This window comes from Thermobia domestica, chromosome 3, assembly GCF_964235325.1.
Source record: "Thermobia domestica chromosome 3, izTheDome1.hap1.1, whole genome shotgun sequence".
Lineage (NCBI taxonomy): Eukaryota > Metazoa > Arthropoda > Insecta > Zygentoma > Lepismatidae > Thermobia > Thermobia domestica.
Window position 1 is genome coordinate 152,866,012 of NC_137456.1, and position 19,136 is coordinate 152,885,147.

Here is a 19,136-nt window from a genome sequence, read left to right on the forward strand (position 1 = left end):
AAAAGAAAAAAGCGTTAAAATGGAATATAAAATGCAATACATGTGGTGACCTGAAGAATCTACCACTTTCCGGATCAGTACATGACATCATGAAAATTGATACTACTACTATTTTTTCTCTGTCGAATAGTAAAAATTACGGATTAAGAATACCTAAATATTTTCGCCTATTATTTATGTAACCCGCAATTCTTTAAAAGTTTTGAAGTTTGCATATTAGCGTTACTCACAGGCTAACACGTTTTTATATTACTAGTACGATTTGCTTCTGGAAGAAGAAGAAAGACAAGCAATATCAACATTCGTGACGTTATAGATCTACGAACATCATTACATGATCTGACCTAGATGGAAAAAGAATTGGAACCTTTCAGTGGCAAACTTCATTTTTGTTACTTACGATACATTTTTAACAAAAACTAAATGTTTCTTACTTAGTACTATTTTCCCTTTAGTTTTGTTTTATTAGTTTTAACCTCTATCTTGGAAAAGAAGAATTATGTTCCGAATCTTTGAACTATACAAACAATTGAAAACCAAACAAGTTAAGACCTTTGTACTCTATTCCGACTCTTTATATTTTATAAACCAGCTGACACAGAATAACGACACTCATTTCTCATGAGAACTAAATTATTAAGAGGTTCTAATATAATGATAATTTATATCAAACCAGTATAACGCATCAATAAAAATCATGATTTTATATTGTCCACACTTGAATCAAGAAGAAACAAAGAAATATTACTCTTTCAATATCACTTTAACTATTTACTTAGTAGCATCTACGCGTAAATTTGACATACGTTACAAATAAATAATGACTTTTGTAATTTTCTTAAGATGATGATGTTAGTGTCGTCTACTTTAATAAGTTTCATTTTTTCATTAAAAAAATACGTCTAAGAGTGGCCTAAATTAGTTAATTTGAATTTAATAAACTTAAATTTAATATCACAAGATCTTGCAAAAGTATACCTACTTGTTTGGTGGATTAAATGTTTTAAAGGTAAATTGTGGACCCATCCACAATCGTCTATGTGGTCCAGCATGCGTCACTATCTCCACCTTAAAGAGAAAAACATTCAGTATTTAGAGAGCAATATATTATAAAACACTATAAGAAAGGTTATCAGATATGTCAGATTCCCGAAGCTAGTCTCGGAACCTCGGCTGGATTTTGCAGGCATATTTTAGTTCCCGAACTTTCTCGTACGTTCTCTCTCGCAATTTTCTAGATCTTCTCTTGTAGTGTTTCATTGCACTATTTTCTCGAGTTGTACTTCATTTTTATTTTCCTTTGTGAATTTAATTCAACTTCTTCAGTTAGAAGCAAACATTTGTATCCAGAAATAATGCAAATTGAATATAGATGTTCAGAAAGAACAAGCCAAAGAAAAGTGGTAACAGAGCCAAAACCAACCAAAAGCACAAAGTATGAAGGTCAGGATAGAGGGAGAGAAGGACGAGTATAAGAAATGGATTCAAGAGGAATTTCGTAGGAGAGATAAGATTAGTAAGAAATTACAGGATACGAAGAACCGAGAGAGAGACATTGCCAGCGCTTAGACGAAAGAATAAAGATAATGTGGGCAAATATAAAGTCCAAGAAGTAGAAAAAAAACTTTTTTAAAGGAGCCCAAGCAGGATCGTTGGAAGATAAAGAAATTGATATTGCGAAGATACGGTATGGGTCAATGCCAATACTTAAAAGAAAAAGACGGTTAGAAATCTGTTTATTTTTGCAGTTGTTATACAAAAGATATAGTGTTGACTAGATACAAAAAAGTGTAATCGTGTCTGTTATAATGTATAGTAATGTATATATATATATATATATATATATATATATATATATATATATATATATATATATATATATATATATATATATATATATATATAATTATTATTTTAGGATTTTAGATTTCTGGGCTTTCGGCATCGAAGGCCATTTAGCCCGTCACGATTTGAGGGATGACGTCCCTCAGCGAGCACACTCTCCGGGGAAAGGGAAGGAAGGAAGCGGCCTGGGACCTATAAGCTAGGCATTTGCGTGGTGTGAATGAGGAAAACCCAGGAAAACCTCATTCAGGGCAGCTGGCCTGAAAAAGCGTTGTACACTTTTTCGACCGAGTGGCCCCATCGGGAATCGAACCCGGGCCCGGTCGCACCGAAGGCGAGAGCATTAGCGACTACGCTACACGGGGCCACTATTATTATTATTATTATTATTATTATTATTATTATTATTATTATTATTATTATTATTATTATTATTCATCGTTTTCAAAAGGGACTGGAGAAGGAAGGTATTACATGCTCTCCGCCAATCGAAAGTTATGATCCTATTACATATTGGAAACTGTTCTTGGATTAAATATTGAAAAAAACAGTTCCATATGTAAATATTATAAAATATTAAGAAGAAATGAAATGAAATCTTTTAGTTTAACGTCCCACGACTATCCCCTTTAGGCTAAGGGAGACGAATGATTAAGGTAAGTAAATGATAAAGAAAGAATTGTGGAATGAGACTGTGGGAGAAAATATCAACATCGTTGGTGCATTCTCTAAGATTTTCAGCGTGCTTTCATCAGTTATGCATAACTATTCATTTGAGTATTCAATTTTTAGCCTGTGAAGCATACTTCTAAATCGTTACACCGCAGATTTTATTATTATTATTATTATTATTATTATTATTATTATTATTATTATTATTATTATTATTATTATTATTATTATTATTATTATTATTATTAACGTCGAAAATACATTTTATGAATTTGCGTATACTATTTTATCCCCTTGTAAATAAATTAAATTGTCAAACTCTTCGAAATTCACGACAATCTTCCTGCGAAGAGTACTAAATTCGACCATTTTTGCAAGTGATTCCTCTAGATCAGCGCTTTAACTTTTTGTTCGATGAACCCCTTTCAACGAAATAAGAAGAAAATCTAAACTTAGAAATACAAATTGGATAAGAGACTTTACTTATTAAATTAATTATACAGATTGTCTACGTTTTCATGACGGTCTATACATTTTCTTAAGTAACTAAAAATAAACTACAATTTGGATTAATTTAACTAATTTTAACAAAAAAAGTTAACTCTTAAAAATATCCAAGTACTTGAAATTATTTTCAATACAAAAAATGCATAAACTTTATTTGTGTGATAACTGTTCGATTTAGTGAAAATTTCAATTTCCCTCAATTCAACACCTTTTTTGGATTTCAAATACACAGAAAATATTAACAATCCTGAGCTAACATAACCATTAAAAAATGCATCGGATATAAACTGAGCACTTTTGTACTAAACTAATTATATGCAGTTCGTCAAGTTACTATTATTTGTTACTCGTAAATCATTACAAATATATATAAACAGATTTATTTTCAATTACCTGCGAAAGCCATCTTTCATCGGAATCCCCTACTTCCGCTGACGATATATAGGACTGGTCACAAGGCAGTCTATCAGGTAGAACCATAAGAGGATTACTAGCAGGTAAAGGAGGTTGAAGCTCGTAGCTGAGGTGCGGTCGAAAAAGTGTCCATTGCGCTCTAGCTCTAACTTCTAGTTCAATAGGTGAGTCATCGCAAACTTTCTCCTTTGGTACACCTTAGGAATAACATAACATACTCTCTTAGAGAATTACATATTTAGGTATTATACAGGAACAAACATAACATACTCTCTTAGAAAATTACATATTTAGACACTGCATACAGCAATAATTTATACTAAAAATATGAAATTAAAATATTTCTAATATGCAGTTATGAAACATATTATTTGGTGTCATATGCCAAAATATTATAGTGCAATAAAACTTACTATGCTTTCAACTTGGCAACAGTTACTAAATGCATCACAGAACTATCTACAGTGTTGGTGTCGTTCTATGCGGATATTAATTCTCGCACACTCAATAGTTGTTCATCAAGCAGTTATATTTGTTAAGAGAAAATAGGGTTGCGTGGGGGTCACTGAGTGAGACCCGAACAATATTCAATAAACGCTAAATAGAGAATAAATTCGGCGAGGGACGAAGCTTGGAGAATATGAAGGCAATAAACTCAAAAGATGGTTCATTATTTCAGTTGTGTATCATCTCACCCATGCAGAACATGGGGGTCAAGTATTCAGCTATCGACAGAAAGTATCTCTATCTTGCAACATGGCTAACTTTAAAGAAATACTAACGATCAACAGGAGCATTATCTATGAACATCGCATGTCAAGAGAGGTTAAGTGTTCATTAGTGACCCTCACAAGCTCGAACAAAGGACATTATAATATTACAAAGCCACTATAAACTAGTACAAGCTAACGCGCATGCTTTCTGTGTACGTGGTCTCGGGTTCAAACCCTCTTGAGGTTATCTCCTTCCGATAAACTGAGTAGTGGTTCGGATACCACTTTATGCAATAGTCCAGTCTCATATTGTCTTGGTTTTGAATAGGGACGTTAAACTTATCAAATCATTCATTGCAAATAAACTATCGATGTTCTCTGGCTTCTAACATTAAGACCAACAATGATATCAGTTGATCGACAATTATTTGATCCAAGAAAAACGCAATTTACTTATAAATTACACTCTCTGTTCGTTGAAATGCATGAGAATAAATTATATATGATTTGATGCAATGCAATCTTATGACGCAATGCTCCATCCATCCTTGTCGAAAGCAGGAAACCCATCACAATAAAACTCACATGGTATTCATGGCTTTAGCGAACCACAGACATCTATCTTGAATTTACTTATCCTGTTTCTAGGATATGGAATGCCCTATCTTATCAGCTATTATTGCAGTTAAAACATTACATAATCCATTCTGACAGCTACCACAACTATGTACACTCCTTCCAAAGGATTTCAAACTTAACTTTCAGAACATATGAGTCTGGCTGTGTCTATTTGTAGTGGTGAAAGGAGTATGAAATATTATGTATACTTGTACAACAATCATAATATTTTGGCATTCGAATGCCTCGTGCTCCAAAGCAGAATATCTACAATTCTGTTGCTATAAAATATTCTTTACCGAAATTTGGCTGCACTACTTTTGTGTCAAACATCATCATCATCATCATTATTATTATTATTATTATTATTATTATTATTATTATTATTATTATTATTATTATTATTATATTATATTATTATTATTATTATTATTATTATTATTATTATTATTATTATTATTATTATTGTAGAATTTGCAATATAAATCAAGTTTAGATATTGTTTGCTTAATAATAATAATAATTAAGTAATACACAGTCTGTCCAGTAGCAGAGGTAACTTTTTTTGTCACTGAAAAACAGCGCCATCTATGGAGAAGTATATATACTACGTAGCGACACACTTCAATTATCTTCCGTCGAAGTTGTAAAGCGCTAGCAGCTACGGTTCGATGCGCACGGATCTTGTGACTAACACCACCTGTTGAAAGTCGATCGAAATGGGAGTAATAGAGCAATGACACTAAATTCTGTTTGAAACTGAGTAAAAGTGCAACAGAGACGTATCAAATGATTCAAAATGTTTACGGCAGTGAGTCAATGAGCCGTAAGAATATGTTTAAGTGGTATACAAGATTTCGTGATAGTCAGGACAGCATTAAAAACGATTTACAACCAAGACCAGCAATGGATGTGTGAACTGACGAAAACGTCCAGTGGTGGATATTGTACGCAAGGATTGTTGTGCATGTGCAAGGCTTATTAAGGATCTCACTGGAAATCCAAAGTCTAGTGGCCATCTTATTCTAACAGAAAATTTGGGTAAATGAAAGAAATGTGCGTCGTTTGTGCGCGTATACACAGTGACGTACAATAAACATTGCAGTGTGGAACGCTGCAAGGACATGAAACAAATAGTTTATGTGGATCCAAGATTCATGTCAAGCATTGCAATAGATGATGAAACATGGTACTTTCAGTACGAACTCACAAAACGCCAGAGCTCGACATGGAAGGATCAAGACTCCCTAAAATCAATGAAAGTTGCATGGAAGAGCCGAATCAAAACTCTGTCCACTGTTTTCTTCGATTCCAAAGGCACCACCCACAAGGAATCCACCCCAGAGGGTCACATTGTTAACACCGAGTTTTACGTGCATTGTCGTAGTCAAGGGGGGAGGGAGCACCCGGGCACGTGCCTCCCTTATGACTCGGGTTCTTTTTTATTTGCCCCACACATAGCATTTTTTCGAGAGATGGATTAGTTTTTCGAAGCAATCATTCATTAACATGTACATGTACCTATTTCCGTTGATTATTAATAAAGTACTGTCTACCCTTTATATTTTTCAACCTTAAAAATATGTAATTAAATCTTTTCTATTAGAGAAAGCAGTGCAAATTTGTCCTATAATTGCAGTATCCGAAGCTATTGCTAGGTCCCATACATTGTCAAAAGAAGAAAAGTAACATAGAAATTAAATTATCACAGGAAGAGTTTATCGGGCACTCAAACTGAATATTTTAGACCTAAACTTGAGAAGCTGTCATTACAAAATCCATATTTTAACTTTAGTATTGCATTACCTTTTTCTTTGATTTTCTTTCTATAACGCATGTTCTCGAAACTACAAGTGCTATGATGGCGGAAAAAAGAAAACGTCAAAGTTCGTGCACTAGACTAGGGAGGGAGCAAAGGTTGTTACCCGATCTACAACTCCTTTAGCACAAACGCTTCTCCACCCCCTGTCAATCTCTAAACACGTCTTCGGCAAAATGTAAACGCGTGAGTGCAAGAATGAAAGAGACATAAAGACAAACCGCGACACTGTTGCTATTCAATAGTTTAGTTCACCCGAGAGTCCAGAGGCGCCTTTGTTCTAATTTCAGTACAAATCGCCAACAAGGGCAAATGAAAAATTCGACAGTTCCTATATAAAATTTCTTCTGCAATTTTTATTGAAAACAGCTCTAAAGTTGTAGTGAATTCTGTAATTGTTTTCGTTTCCCTAAATTCTAGGGATAGTAAGAAACTAAATTTGGTGGACTAAAGTATTGGTCAGGTATGTACAATTAGTAAATATTTTTATTCATTTTTTTTATTTTATTATTTTTTTAAAGTTCATCACAACAGGTTTTAAGACCCGAAGAATTATGCAGTAGGCTATCTATTCAGGTGATACTGTAAAATTTATGTATGAATAAAAACGAGCTTTTACTGAACGTAAAATCAAAGATAAATTATTATTATTATTATTATTATTATTATTATTATTATTATTATTATTATTATTATTATTATTATTATTATTAAAATAACTGTAGTTACTAAGCCGTTATTTTCTAGCATTTTGGACTGAAATTCATTAATTCTTCTTGTAAATAGCTCTTAAATTGTCTCAGCATCGAAAACCTTCATTCTCTAACGAGAATCAAGCTCGGAACCATGCGTACCAAGTGCAAAAAGCATATCAACTCGGTTAAGAAGGGCCATATGTATTTGAGACAGAAAGAAAAAAATATCTGTGACCCTCTCTCCCTCCCAACAAAAATCCTGGTTACAGACCTACAGTGACAAAGAGCAAGATGGCACGCTATTTGTGACCAAAAACGGGATCGTGGAGCGCAATCATCCCTCCCCCATATGTTTCAGATTTGGTTCCATCGACTTCTAGCTATTTCCGAAAATAAAATTGATGTTAAGAGGAAGGCGTTTCAACACCATTCCAGACTTCCAAAAGCCTTCGACAGCGATTTTGTAGGCAGTTCTGAAAAAAAGTACCAAGACTGCTTAACAAAGTTATATATAAATGTTAATGTTGATGTTGATTCATCCATATGCCTATTTTGAATAAACGGTATTGTAATCTACCAGTCCACAATGTCTTGTCTTTCATTTTTCATTAGTTACCTTTCCCACTGGACAAACTGTGTATAATCCAAACACAGAAGTAGAAAACACCACCCAAAAGAAATAATCGCAGATTGCTGAAATTTTGTGAAGAAGTTCGTGTATGTATGTAAAGTTTTAGTAGGAGGAGCAAGACTTACATCAGAAAAAGAAAAAGATTTCATTAGTAGCGGATGTAACTTTCACTCGCTCAAAGCAACATTTCAATCTGGTATATATGTGGCCAGTATTGTATATATGAGGTTATACAAAGTTGTACAGATGGTAATTGTCTCCTTTCAGGAGGTCGTACCACATGATTACGACGTAATCCCAATTTAACCTAGATCACGCTCCCATATCTCATCGGCGACATTCTCATCATTCTGTCGAAAAGCATATTATGAGATTAAACTAGTCCTTCATCTGATATATCATCACTCGTAGAAACGAAAACTTCAATGACAACTAGTACAGATTCTTTTAATTGCTTGCTTCTTGTCTGTTTCTCCGTTGCCTCTATTATTATTATTATTATTATTATTATTATTATTATTATTATTATTATTATTATTATTATTATTATTATTATTATTATTATTATTATTACACTGCTAGATAAATGCTAGGGAACAAATACCATATTGGCCCATACCGTTTGTTCACACGGCTCAAATATACCAGAAGTAAGTAGTTAGCCGTTGCATCCACCAGTAAAGCAACCGTACTCTGTGAGCGTCCTTATCATGAAAAGACTACAATACTGAGAAGAACGTGATACGTACGAGGCACAGTCAAACACGGTAGAGGGCGTTGCCAGCGAAATACTGCTGTGCAAAGTGACGGTCTATCGGAAGAGTTAATCTAAATAAGTATCATAGTAGCAAAGCTGTTGACTGGTTTAAGCAGATCAATGTGTCATAGAGGTTACACATGTGATAGATGTATCAAAGAGTGACATTTTCCCACTGTAGAAAGCCGCTATCCCTGTGTATAGTGGGGACTGTAAAAGGTTACAACAGTTCGACGGAATCGATACATAGGACAGTAGGAAAAAAGAAATCGATCTGCCACTCCAGCCCAAATTTTCCCTCGTTCGCAGGTACTTCTTGTGTCAATGTGTCCCTAACCATTTTACCCTTACTTTTTTTTTTTTTTTTTTTAAATGATTGAATAGTGGGGGTTGTATGGCCAGAAGCTAGTGAAATGTGTTCAATTAACCCTCGCCGCCTCTATGCTAGACCAGAATGGTATGTATAGAAAACGTGTGACAAGTGATTCTGGGCATCAAATGGTGTGGAGAAAACGGGGAGCACGATAGCTTCCACAGTATATCCGTGAATCTGACAAGTATGGAAGTCCTGGAGTTATGGCGTGGGCGGGCATAATGAAAAATGAAGGAACACCACTGGACATCTTCCACGCAGGAGCAGTTACTGGTGAATGGTAGTCTAACGAGACGCAGAACGGATATATTTGTCTTTTCCGTGATACAGTGAGTCCTGACTTGGTTTGCGTGGATAACAATCCACGTCCACATAGAACTGCCAAAATTACAAAGACAGTGAAGAGTAAGGAAAGTAACTGCACCGATTTGCCAGCATATTCTCCAGATCTTAATTCACCAAACATGCCTGTGATGTTATTGGAAGACAAGTTGCACAGATGAGTCCACCACTCTGGACCCTCCAGGCTCTCAAAATTGCCCTTAAAGAAGAACTCATAGAAACTTATATTTCATGTTCTCTCCGTATTCCTTTGTACCTTTTTTAAAAAAACAAGCTGCTTTTTTTGATTGGCGGAGAATTTTAATAATATTTTTACAATAAATTAGAACTAATATTTGTATTAATAAATTGGCCACTTGATGTCCCCGGATCATGTTCCCAGAAACTATGGGTCAATATGTGTTTGTTTCCTGGCAATCTTCACATAGTGAATATTATTGTTATTATGAACGAAGAGGATAATCAAAACTGCAAACATCTGTGATTGTTTACATTTTACCATTTGTGATGATTGTTTGTTTTGAAACTTCACTTAAACATTTTCAACCTATTTTAATTTTTAAATACAAACATACGCGGTTGTAATTGGACACACAAACAATAATATTATGTGCAGCAACTGAACTGGTATTTAATCTTGAGCGCATTACGTCGACGAACGTGCTCTTAGCGACGTTGCTACCACTATGATGTTGAAATCTTTCTGGCGAAAAGTAATCCGAATACAAGAAACGATTGGTCAGATACAATGACTCAGTATTATATAAAATATTTTCCTGAAACTATTGGTGAAACAACTGAGATTCTAGTTTTATTCATTCTTATTTTACAATCGTTTTATTTTGTGAAAATGTTCATATTGTGTTTACTACATCAACACGAAAGTTGAATAACTCAAATTAGAATGATATGTACCGACAACTTTCGTGATTTCCATAGTTTACAGCGTTCGTTCAGTTTGAAATATTCCCAAAATATGAGATTTTTAAATATTAATATACTCTGAAGTTCAAACCTCGTCAACATTGTACTTCCAGTTCTAAGTAACCACAACATTGCATTCCAAAGGACGCTAAAATCAAATAAAAATTATATTCCCGAAGTTACAATATGCATTACAGTAGCAATTCTCAAACTGCAAGCCCTAGCTGACTTACACGGATGCCTCGAATATTTAATGATTGTATTATATTTTTTACTATTATAATTTTATTATATTTTGGGGCCATTTTGAAACAGTGAAAAACTGAAATTCAATTTTTAGATTATTGTTTCTTGATTAGATTCTGGAAAGAACAGAACTTTTATAAAACTCACAGAATCATTGAACGCACTGAAATCATGAACGCTTAGTATATCAGAAGTAAGTGTTCTAGCACTAGCCTTTCTGTTCCCTCCTCCTAATTTATATTTCATGAACTTTTTCTTTTCCTATTAAACTTAATGCGATCCTTCTATGAAGGGCTTTTTGGATTATTATAAGAAAAAGTGAAAGGGAATTTGAATAAGGTTTCAAGTTCGATTCTCAGAGGAATCTAAACGAGACTGAGTATTCACTCAAAAAATTATGATATACCAAATTCCAATGAACGTTAGACTGATTTGTTTATGTTATGTTAATATTCGAATCAAATGAGCCCACAATTATATTATCTATAACAAACACACTGCCATTTATTAGTGAGACGAAAAACCCTGTTACCAGTCCGCGCTGAAAGTTGACTTACCACTGAAAGTTTGACAGTGGGGTTGACACCCTCATTGGTTCATACGCGAAACGTCAATTCGCCTATCGTGTGGTAAACGTGTATGAGAAAATCTAATGGTCTTCTCTTGGTAGCGCAATATACAAATAATAAATATAATTATTTTTAGACAGATTATAGAACCTTTATCAGAATTCTACACGTATTTTCTTAATTTTACAGAACCTAGTTACCTAATTAATATAAGTTTTAAAAGAAAAAAGATGAATATAATGAAAAAAGTGCCTGCTCATTCTAGAAACACTATGCTAAATTATTTAAATATATATATATATATGTATTAACACGACAACGCATAATGTAAATGTAAAAGAACAAAGTAGACACAAAGAGAATAGAGATAAAACGAAAAGAACGCTTTTAAGACCCAAACCTCAACATTTATGGATAACTGTTAAGAATATTGATATAACCTACCAATTTAAGGTATTAAAAAAAAATCTTCAAATAAACTAAACATATTAACCTTAAAGTGCTCACATGGATGACATTTACAGTCTTCTCAGAAAAATTCACGCCTTATCCTAATCTGCTGAGTTAAATTGGATGGATCGTCAAGTTCTCTCTAGCTAACTATTAGCACAACAAACAGCGATGGTCTCATTATTTTCTTAATTTCGTGAGACCGAGTTGTACTAATTACTAAAACCGCAAGGATGGCGAAAATGCCACCACGTGAGCGCCCAAAAGTTAATGAATTAACAGAAGTATCAAATCTCATACAACAAATATTTCATAATGTTGGTATTCCAGAAAGAAAGTAAAATATAAATAAATAAATAAATAATTACCAGACGCTGGTTTCGGTTCCAAGACATATTCTATTAAGTTTCCATGGCAAGCTATCACAAATAATGAATCTACAGCTCTTTTTGAAGATTTGTCTCTGGTTACAGTGGGAGAACCAACCAACCACGCCCGAGGTGCTGCAAAGCTTGCAGCCACTTTAAGAGGAACACTATCATCTGGAACGCCTCGACCAACTGTCCTTGTATTCGGTGGATTTCGACATGGATGACCACCAGATGTAAGCAATGTCTGCATTGGCTGACGCAGTTGAGCCAGTGGTGTTAGAACAGTGGGATGGGGATACGGTGGGATACGGGGATTAGGATATGGTATCACAGGGGATGCTTCGTAACTTCCTCGAACAGCAGTTGTAGCACCGCAGGAATTAGTGTGTCCAGTAGTCATACCACCAGCTATTGGAATCGGACTGTTTCTTCCTGAAGGAGGCGTATCATCTAATCCAGCGCTTCGATGAAACCGACTTAACCTATTAACTACATGCTGGGAAGTATGAGTCCTTACTCCAATAGCACCGCCGTATGGGGTAATGGGAAAAATGTGAGTAGTTCCTCGCAAAGTACTTACTGCTACCCACCGTGAGTCAGCTGAAAATGTCACATCTTGCACTTTAGCTGAAGTGTCTCCACGATGTAGTATATATAAATGATGCACCGCAGTTAGCGAAGGTCCAGTAGGGTGAGGAAGTATTCTAAATACGTGAAAGTCGTGTCCTTGCTTATCTGCCGTCAACAATAATGTTCCAGATGGATCGAACGTAATTGAAACAACAGGTTCTGTCCCATGAGCTACAAAATGAGCAATTACACCTTCCGCGTCTTCAGATATATTTACCTCACCACGTCCCACACCTTGGGTATCCAAAATTGTTACTACACCAGGATGCAGCACATTATTACCACCAATTTGCGTAGAAGAAACAGTCTTTTGGCCCGTAAAGCTACTAGCCACAGTCTCACCAAATTCTCTCAAACCTTTGGTTAAACTCTTTGCAGCATGAAGAACACTCGCGGTGTATGACGGTACACCTTCAGCTTCTGCACCGCCACACGATCGGTTAATAGCCACCATTCGCTTTTCTGCATACGCCAGCCATCGTGTTCCTAATGCCACTGGGTTGGGGTTTGGTCCGGGACAAGGGTAACAAGTGGTAACTGTGAATCTATCTTCAAATGAACAAGCGTCGAATACAGCGATCTTCTCTGGGAAGGACACAACGATAACTCGTCTATTCACTAATACATCACTTACTGGGTTCTTGAACTTGATGCTCTTCACCTAAAAGCAATTACAAATACGTGTTAGTGCAAAAGTTTATACACCATTAATTTCTTGAAAGCTATAATGAAAATCAAAATATATCATAAATCATGACCAAATATAGTTATAAAATATATTTAAAAAAGATTACAAGTTCCTTTTGAATGTGATTATGAAATTAGCCCAGAATGTTGATTTCATTTCTTGGCATTACCTTTAGTGAGTTCAACTGATTAAAATCGTTTTCTTCATTCCAGAGAATAATATTATCTGAAAGAATAACTCAAGAATACTATGTGGTAAAAACAATGACTATATTCAGAAGTGTAAATTTGAGGCTAACTGTAAATCAACCTTAAAAGTTCAACCTTTCCATAAAAACAGTATTTTACAGCATAGTGAACACTCGAAACATTATGAAACATTATTGGAGAAGATATCAAAAAAGTAACATGAAGAAAAAAAAATCAATACGAATATACAAAGCAAATTAAAAATCTTTTAGACTTAAATGAGATTACGCAGAAACAAATAAAGTTCCCCTCCCCATTATACAAACACAGACTTAACGGAAAATGAACTAGGTTTAGTCTGAAAGGAGATCTTAAATCACATATTTATCACCTTGCTTGTGTAAATATTCTTCTCTTGCAATATATATATATATGTACCTAGGTATATATATATAAAAAAAGTATTTTTCAAATCAGACTTTTCAATCCAGAATTACAAAATATAACTATAATACTACAGCAAGAGCAAATTACGGCGATTAACAATGGTGTTATAAAAAATGCTATCTTCATAATTATTTTTGTGAATTTTGCAAATATAATGAAACTGAAAAAATGAAATGATATGAAATGAAATCTTTGAGTTTTACGTCCCACGCTTATGCCGGTTAGGCTAAAGGAGACGGTGATTATGAGAAATGAGTGAAATGGTGGAATGAAGAAAGTGGGAGGAAACGGGAGAACCCCGAGAAAACTCACGCACACGGATAATGAAACTGAAGCTGAGTATTGTTACCATATGCATATATCAGCGTTTCCCAACCTTTTTTAACTTGCGGCACACTATGGGTGTTACTTGGATTCTCGCGGCACACTTATAGATATTATTTGTAAATATAAAACACAGTGGTATTTTTTCTATGATTATTGATCTCCTTCTCACAGAGAAGAAAGCTCGAACACTGGTTTTTCCCCGTGGTAAATCATTATGCTTATTTTTCATTCTAATTTAAAAATAGAAAACAATTGCAATGAAATATTGGACTCAAGTTTTTAAAAATATGCTCTCTTTTTAAAAACTGTATCCAATCTTTTACTAAGAAGGAAGATCACTAAATAACGAACGAACAAACAAATCTCATTTACTTTTAAAACACAAATGTAGGTAATTTGTCGAAAGGATCGAATGATATTTTAAATTTTCAAGTTACGAAATAGTATGTAACAATAAAGAAGCAATAATGGTCATAACAATGACAACAAATACTTTTTTCAACATTAGAAATGTACAGAACAGTAATACAGTATGAAACTTAAAATTGTAGATTCATAGTAGAGGTTCATAGTAAGGTGAAATACAAATATACATTTTTCCTTGCGTTTTAAAATTTGATTGCTATAAAATTAATAATTTTGTTTCGATTCCTCGCGGCACACCTGCGGCCCATTCACGGCACACCGGTTGGGAAACGCTGGCATATACGGTCATTGGACAAAAAAAAAAAAAAAAATCATGGTTATTCCCAGAACATGCTTCCTAATTCCAGAAATGTTAAGTATTAATGACATTGATGTTAAGCATTAACAAGTAGCAATCTTTGCTATAGGGGCAGACATATTTGTAGTGGTCGGAAGCCTTGCCTAAGGCAACAAAGTGTTTGCACCTTTACGTATGAGCTAACCAAAAATTGAAAAACTGGCACATATATTTAATATTTACAATTTCTACTTTGGTAACTTACATAATTATTAAAGATAGAAAAGTTACAATTATAACAGTGATGCAGAATTAAATCAGTCATTTCCGATGTATGGCAGCAGGGAACATTTTTACGTTCGCAGCAGCAACAGAGGGAAATACTACTAACCACGTAAAGAAAAGGCCCAGGCGGCAGAACTGTGGCAGTGTAAGAATAGTCATGTATCCGCGAGTGGTATATCTATAAAACCATCACTTTCACCACAGATGTTCTTCTCTGCCAACATCAGGTTGCTCGATCTGCTTATTACAACTCGGTCTGCTTATTACAATCTGCTTATTACAGAGAACGGTACTATGACGTTGAAAAAAAAAAACTGTTTTAAGCTTTTATTTTTACGTGCTGCTGCGTGTCTCTTTTTCTACATCATTATTTACAGATTTAACGAATCTTTGTTCGCTATTTTCTCTCCAGACAGAAATGGAAATTTTGTAATCGAGGCTCACTCGGACTCATACTCATTGTCTACAATGAGACTTCCGGTAACTCGATCTGGCAACCACTTATCTTATTAGGATGACACTAGAGAGCCTTATAAGATTACAATGTTTGTACATACTGTACGTACGTTACTCCACACAATATTTCTTGAACGAAAGTAAATTTTTGAATTCTGATTTTTGCAATAGATAGCGATTATCTCGGTTGAGTTCATTCATGGAGTCAATCTGTTAATACTTTTAAGTGTAGCGGTAAGTTTAGCAGTAGCTATCCATACTCCATTTATTCATTAAAAAATATATATACGTTTCGCGTAACACTAATATGCGACTCTCAGAAAGTTTTAGAGTTACGGCTTGCATAAACATCTAAGCGAAAACATTTGCAAGACTATTCATTCATAAATTTAAGTTTCGCGTCATTCTCTTTACTGTAATTGCAGAATTTATTGGGATTGCACTTGACAAAGGCTCGGACTCACTATTCACTTATAGTGCTCGTGCTCAGAAGTGCTTACTGATTAACTCCAAAAGCTAGGCTCAATTTTGCAGATCTCTGCTCGTAGCAACAAAATAGATTTATATTACATATTATTGAAAATAGTACAGGAGTGTAAAGGAACTACCATAATCAACCTCACTTTATATAAGAAGGAAAATTATCTGGCTTCCGAATATTAGCCGGGAACCCCACACCATTATTGTGGACGAAAGAGTAAAACTAAGGCGCAATAGGATTGAGTAAATGGCATATAAAATCGTCCATAAAATAACTAAAACACTATTAATACAAATCTACTAATAACCTCGTCCTAGTAGACATGTGATAGCTAATTACAAACGAACAAAACAAAACGTACGATGTAAATTATTTTGGAAAAAGCACGATTTCTTTTCATGTTAAGCCAGTGGCAAGATTTTCCAGCTTTAACAATCTTCCATCAATATTTCAAAACACCTATACTTCACGTACGTAGGAGAACTATCACACACACACACACTCTCTGTCTCTTCTGGACCACTTCTTTGTGTGACTGCTGATACATTCTATGGGATACATGTTGAATAACTCAAATATAGAGGTATATTGAGCTGAATTTGAGTGTGCTTTTTACATAGTAAATGCGTGGATTCACTAAATCGTGTTCGATACGTGTTTCGTGTTATACGTGCTTCCATTACCGGCTGTGTACGACCTATAGGTCACCTCTGCTGATTATTGCCCAATATCGAAGTTTCCACTGCAAGAGACTGTTGCCGGAGGATCATGGGTAACTGCATCCCACTCCTCTTTACAGGCTTTTCAGAGCCTAGAGACGGTGCCGACTTGACGATAAGACAGGCTCTGCTTGAGGAGTCCGAAAGCACAATAGTCCATTGAGCTGGAATCTGGACTCTTGAAAGGGATGTCAGAGATGGGAACTGCCGCAATTCCAGTTTCCTGTTCTATACAGGAATAGAATTCTAGCAAAGTTTTCGCCGTTTGGCTGGATCAGCTTGGTTCATGTCTTGTCCGTAAAGTGCTGGTATTTCATGCTGGTACATTTCAGTCAGAGCAAGAGTCTGATAGTAGAAGCATTGATTTTGGCGTTTCGCTCCAATTTTCAGAGGCACAGTCTGCCTCTTACGAGAAACCAGCCACAATTATGAACCCTGTTGGGAAACTCTATCTCTATGTAATGGCACGAATTTTACAATTTGTAAGGTAAATCCACGCCTCATCAAGAGTAACAGCAAACATCCATCGTTCACCCGCGAACATACAGCTTCCTGCTTTTTTTTTCACTCAGCCATATGACATGGTTTCAGAACATTCACATGGATCTTGCAAATGAGTCTGAGGCGTAAATCCCTGCGAATGGCGCGGTTGATTGTCACCTGCGATATGCGACATTTGCTGGCCACCGCACGCTCTGTAGAGGAATTTTCGAAGGTCGCCATACTTCGAACCACACGCAATAGCGGCAGGATCCTCTACACGAAAGATCGGTTTCTAGATGTTCTCGTCGATATGGTAGGCCCAGGACCCTGTGTCGTATATTTCCGTATAAAACAATTCCCAGTGGCACGATCTACACGAGAATTACGCACTTTACGCATTTCCAAGATGCGTGAAGCCGTGCCCTTAACGATGGAAAGAGTCAGAGTTAGAAACCCTCCCAGAATCTGTTCAGTTTCGAAGGCATCAGACTACGCTCGACTAACGAAATACTGTTGGTTGCCTCGTAGTAATCTCATGGCGATAGGCTGCTTATGCGCGGTATAGTTGCACATTAAATTCGGCTCAATATAACGGAATCAACCTCTGTACAAAGTTTTACACCATATCACGAAGTAGTTGTGCTTTAAACAGACAGTTTCAGTATTCGTTAGCACTTTTGTCGATGACTTATACAAATTGTTAAAATTAAAGAATGTGTAGAGAATCATGCTTACCTGTGAAATCTTTCTTTAAGAAGAAAGAAAAAAAAAAGTAATGAAGTAGGTTCCTTAGGAAGACTAGCGTTATCAATGATATTCATTAGCTGTTTTATCTAGAGTAAAATTAGGATGAAATTCTTCATAACTGTAATTCATTTATTCAGATGGTTCAAACCTGAAAGCACACGGCTTCAAAACCAACAAAAAATTACAGTACATATTTTTGTGCCATTTTACCCTTCCTCAATAATTGTGTCCATATCATGATCTGGTTGGGTATATGGCATAAGCGTGTAATTTTATAAACATAAAATTATGTCAGAAGCATCGCATTTCGTAGAGTACTTAATACAACATAATTTCTGAATAATGACTCTACTCTAAAAATATATCTATAGTATAATTTCTTGCAATAGAATAGGTATGGCCGATGAAATGCTATTGATTAGAATTCTTCAATTGATTTGAAATAAAATCTTACTATTTAGAGTTTACGATTGTTCCATAGGTTAAAAAATGGGACTCAATTTGAGTATGTCTAGAAATGTGAGGGACGAGAAAACTGTCACGTTGAATATCCAAATTTGAAAACTGCAAATACGTAAAATTTAAATTTTTAGTAGCTCCTTTGATGAATTCTTTTTTATAATCCGTAGTTTTGCTAAGAATTTAGGTTCAGGAAAGCAACATTCATTACAAAGCAATTAAGAAGGGTATCTATTCAATTTTTAGCGTATACTTATGTACTATGCAACTTCAAAATGAGTATACGTTGGACTTAAAACGTTTAGTTGAGTTCTCTGTTTTATTTCTGCCTTCCCTCATACAGAAGGGGAAGTTCCTTTCTAATTAGATCAATAGGGATGGACTGAAGCCCATCTCCCAGTTATACTGACTGATGGGGGGAACTTCCCTAGCAGGTAAGAGCAGGCTCTCCAGTGATGGCACCAGAGGGTTTTAAGGTAAGCTCACATATGGGTACATCTACGGGGTGTCCACTAGGTCCTTCATTCTTCTCAATATCCAAATTTCGGGTCGTTTTTATTCCCTATTGCACGTTTCT

At 35.1% G+C, this 19,136-nt stretch overlaps 1 protein-coding gene across 4 annotated transcripts in view; it reads right to left on the minus strand.

The window, feature by feature from the left end:
- rudhira (breast carcinoma-amplified sequence 3 protein rudhira) overlaps positions 1–19,136 on the minus strand; it is a 121,237-nt gene that overhangs the window by 61,654 nt on the left and 40,447 nt on the right. For all 4 annotated transcript variants that reach the window (XM_081751903.1, XM_081751902.1, XM_081751900.1 and 1 more), the window contains exons 4-6: positions 11,944–13,237; positions 3,418–3,635; positions 983–1,068 (exon numbers count right to left, since the gene is read on the minus strand). In XM_081751903.1, the coding sequence (XP_081608029.1) occupies positions 983–1,068; positions 3,418–3,635; positions 11,944–13,237 (1,598 nt within the window). The remainder of the gene's footprint in view (positions 1–982; positions 1,069–3,417; positions 3,636–11,943; positions 13,238–19,136) is intronic.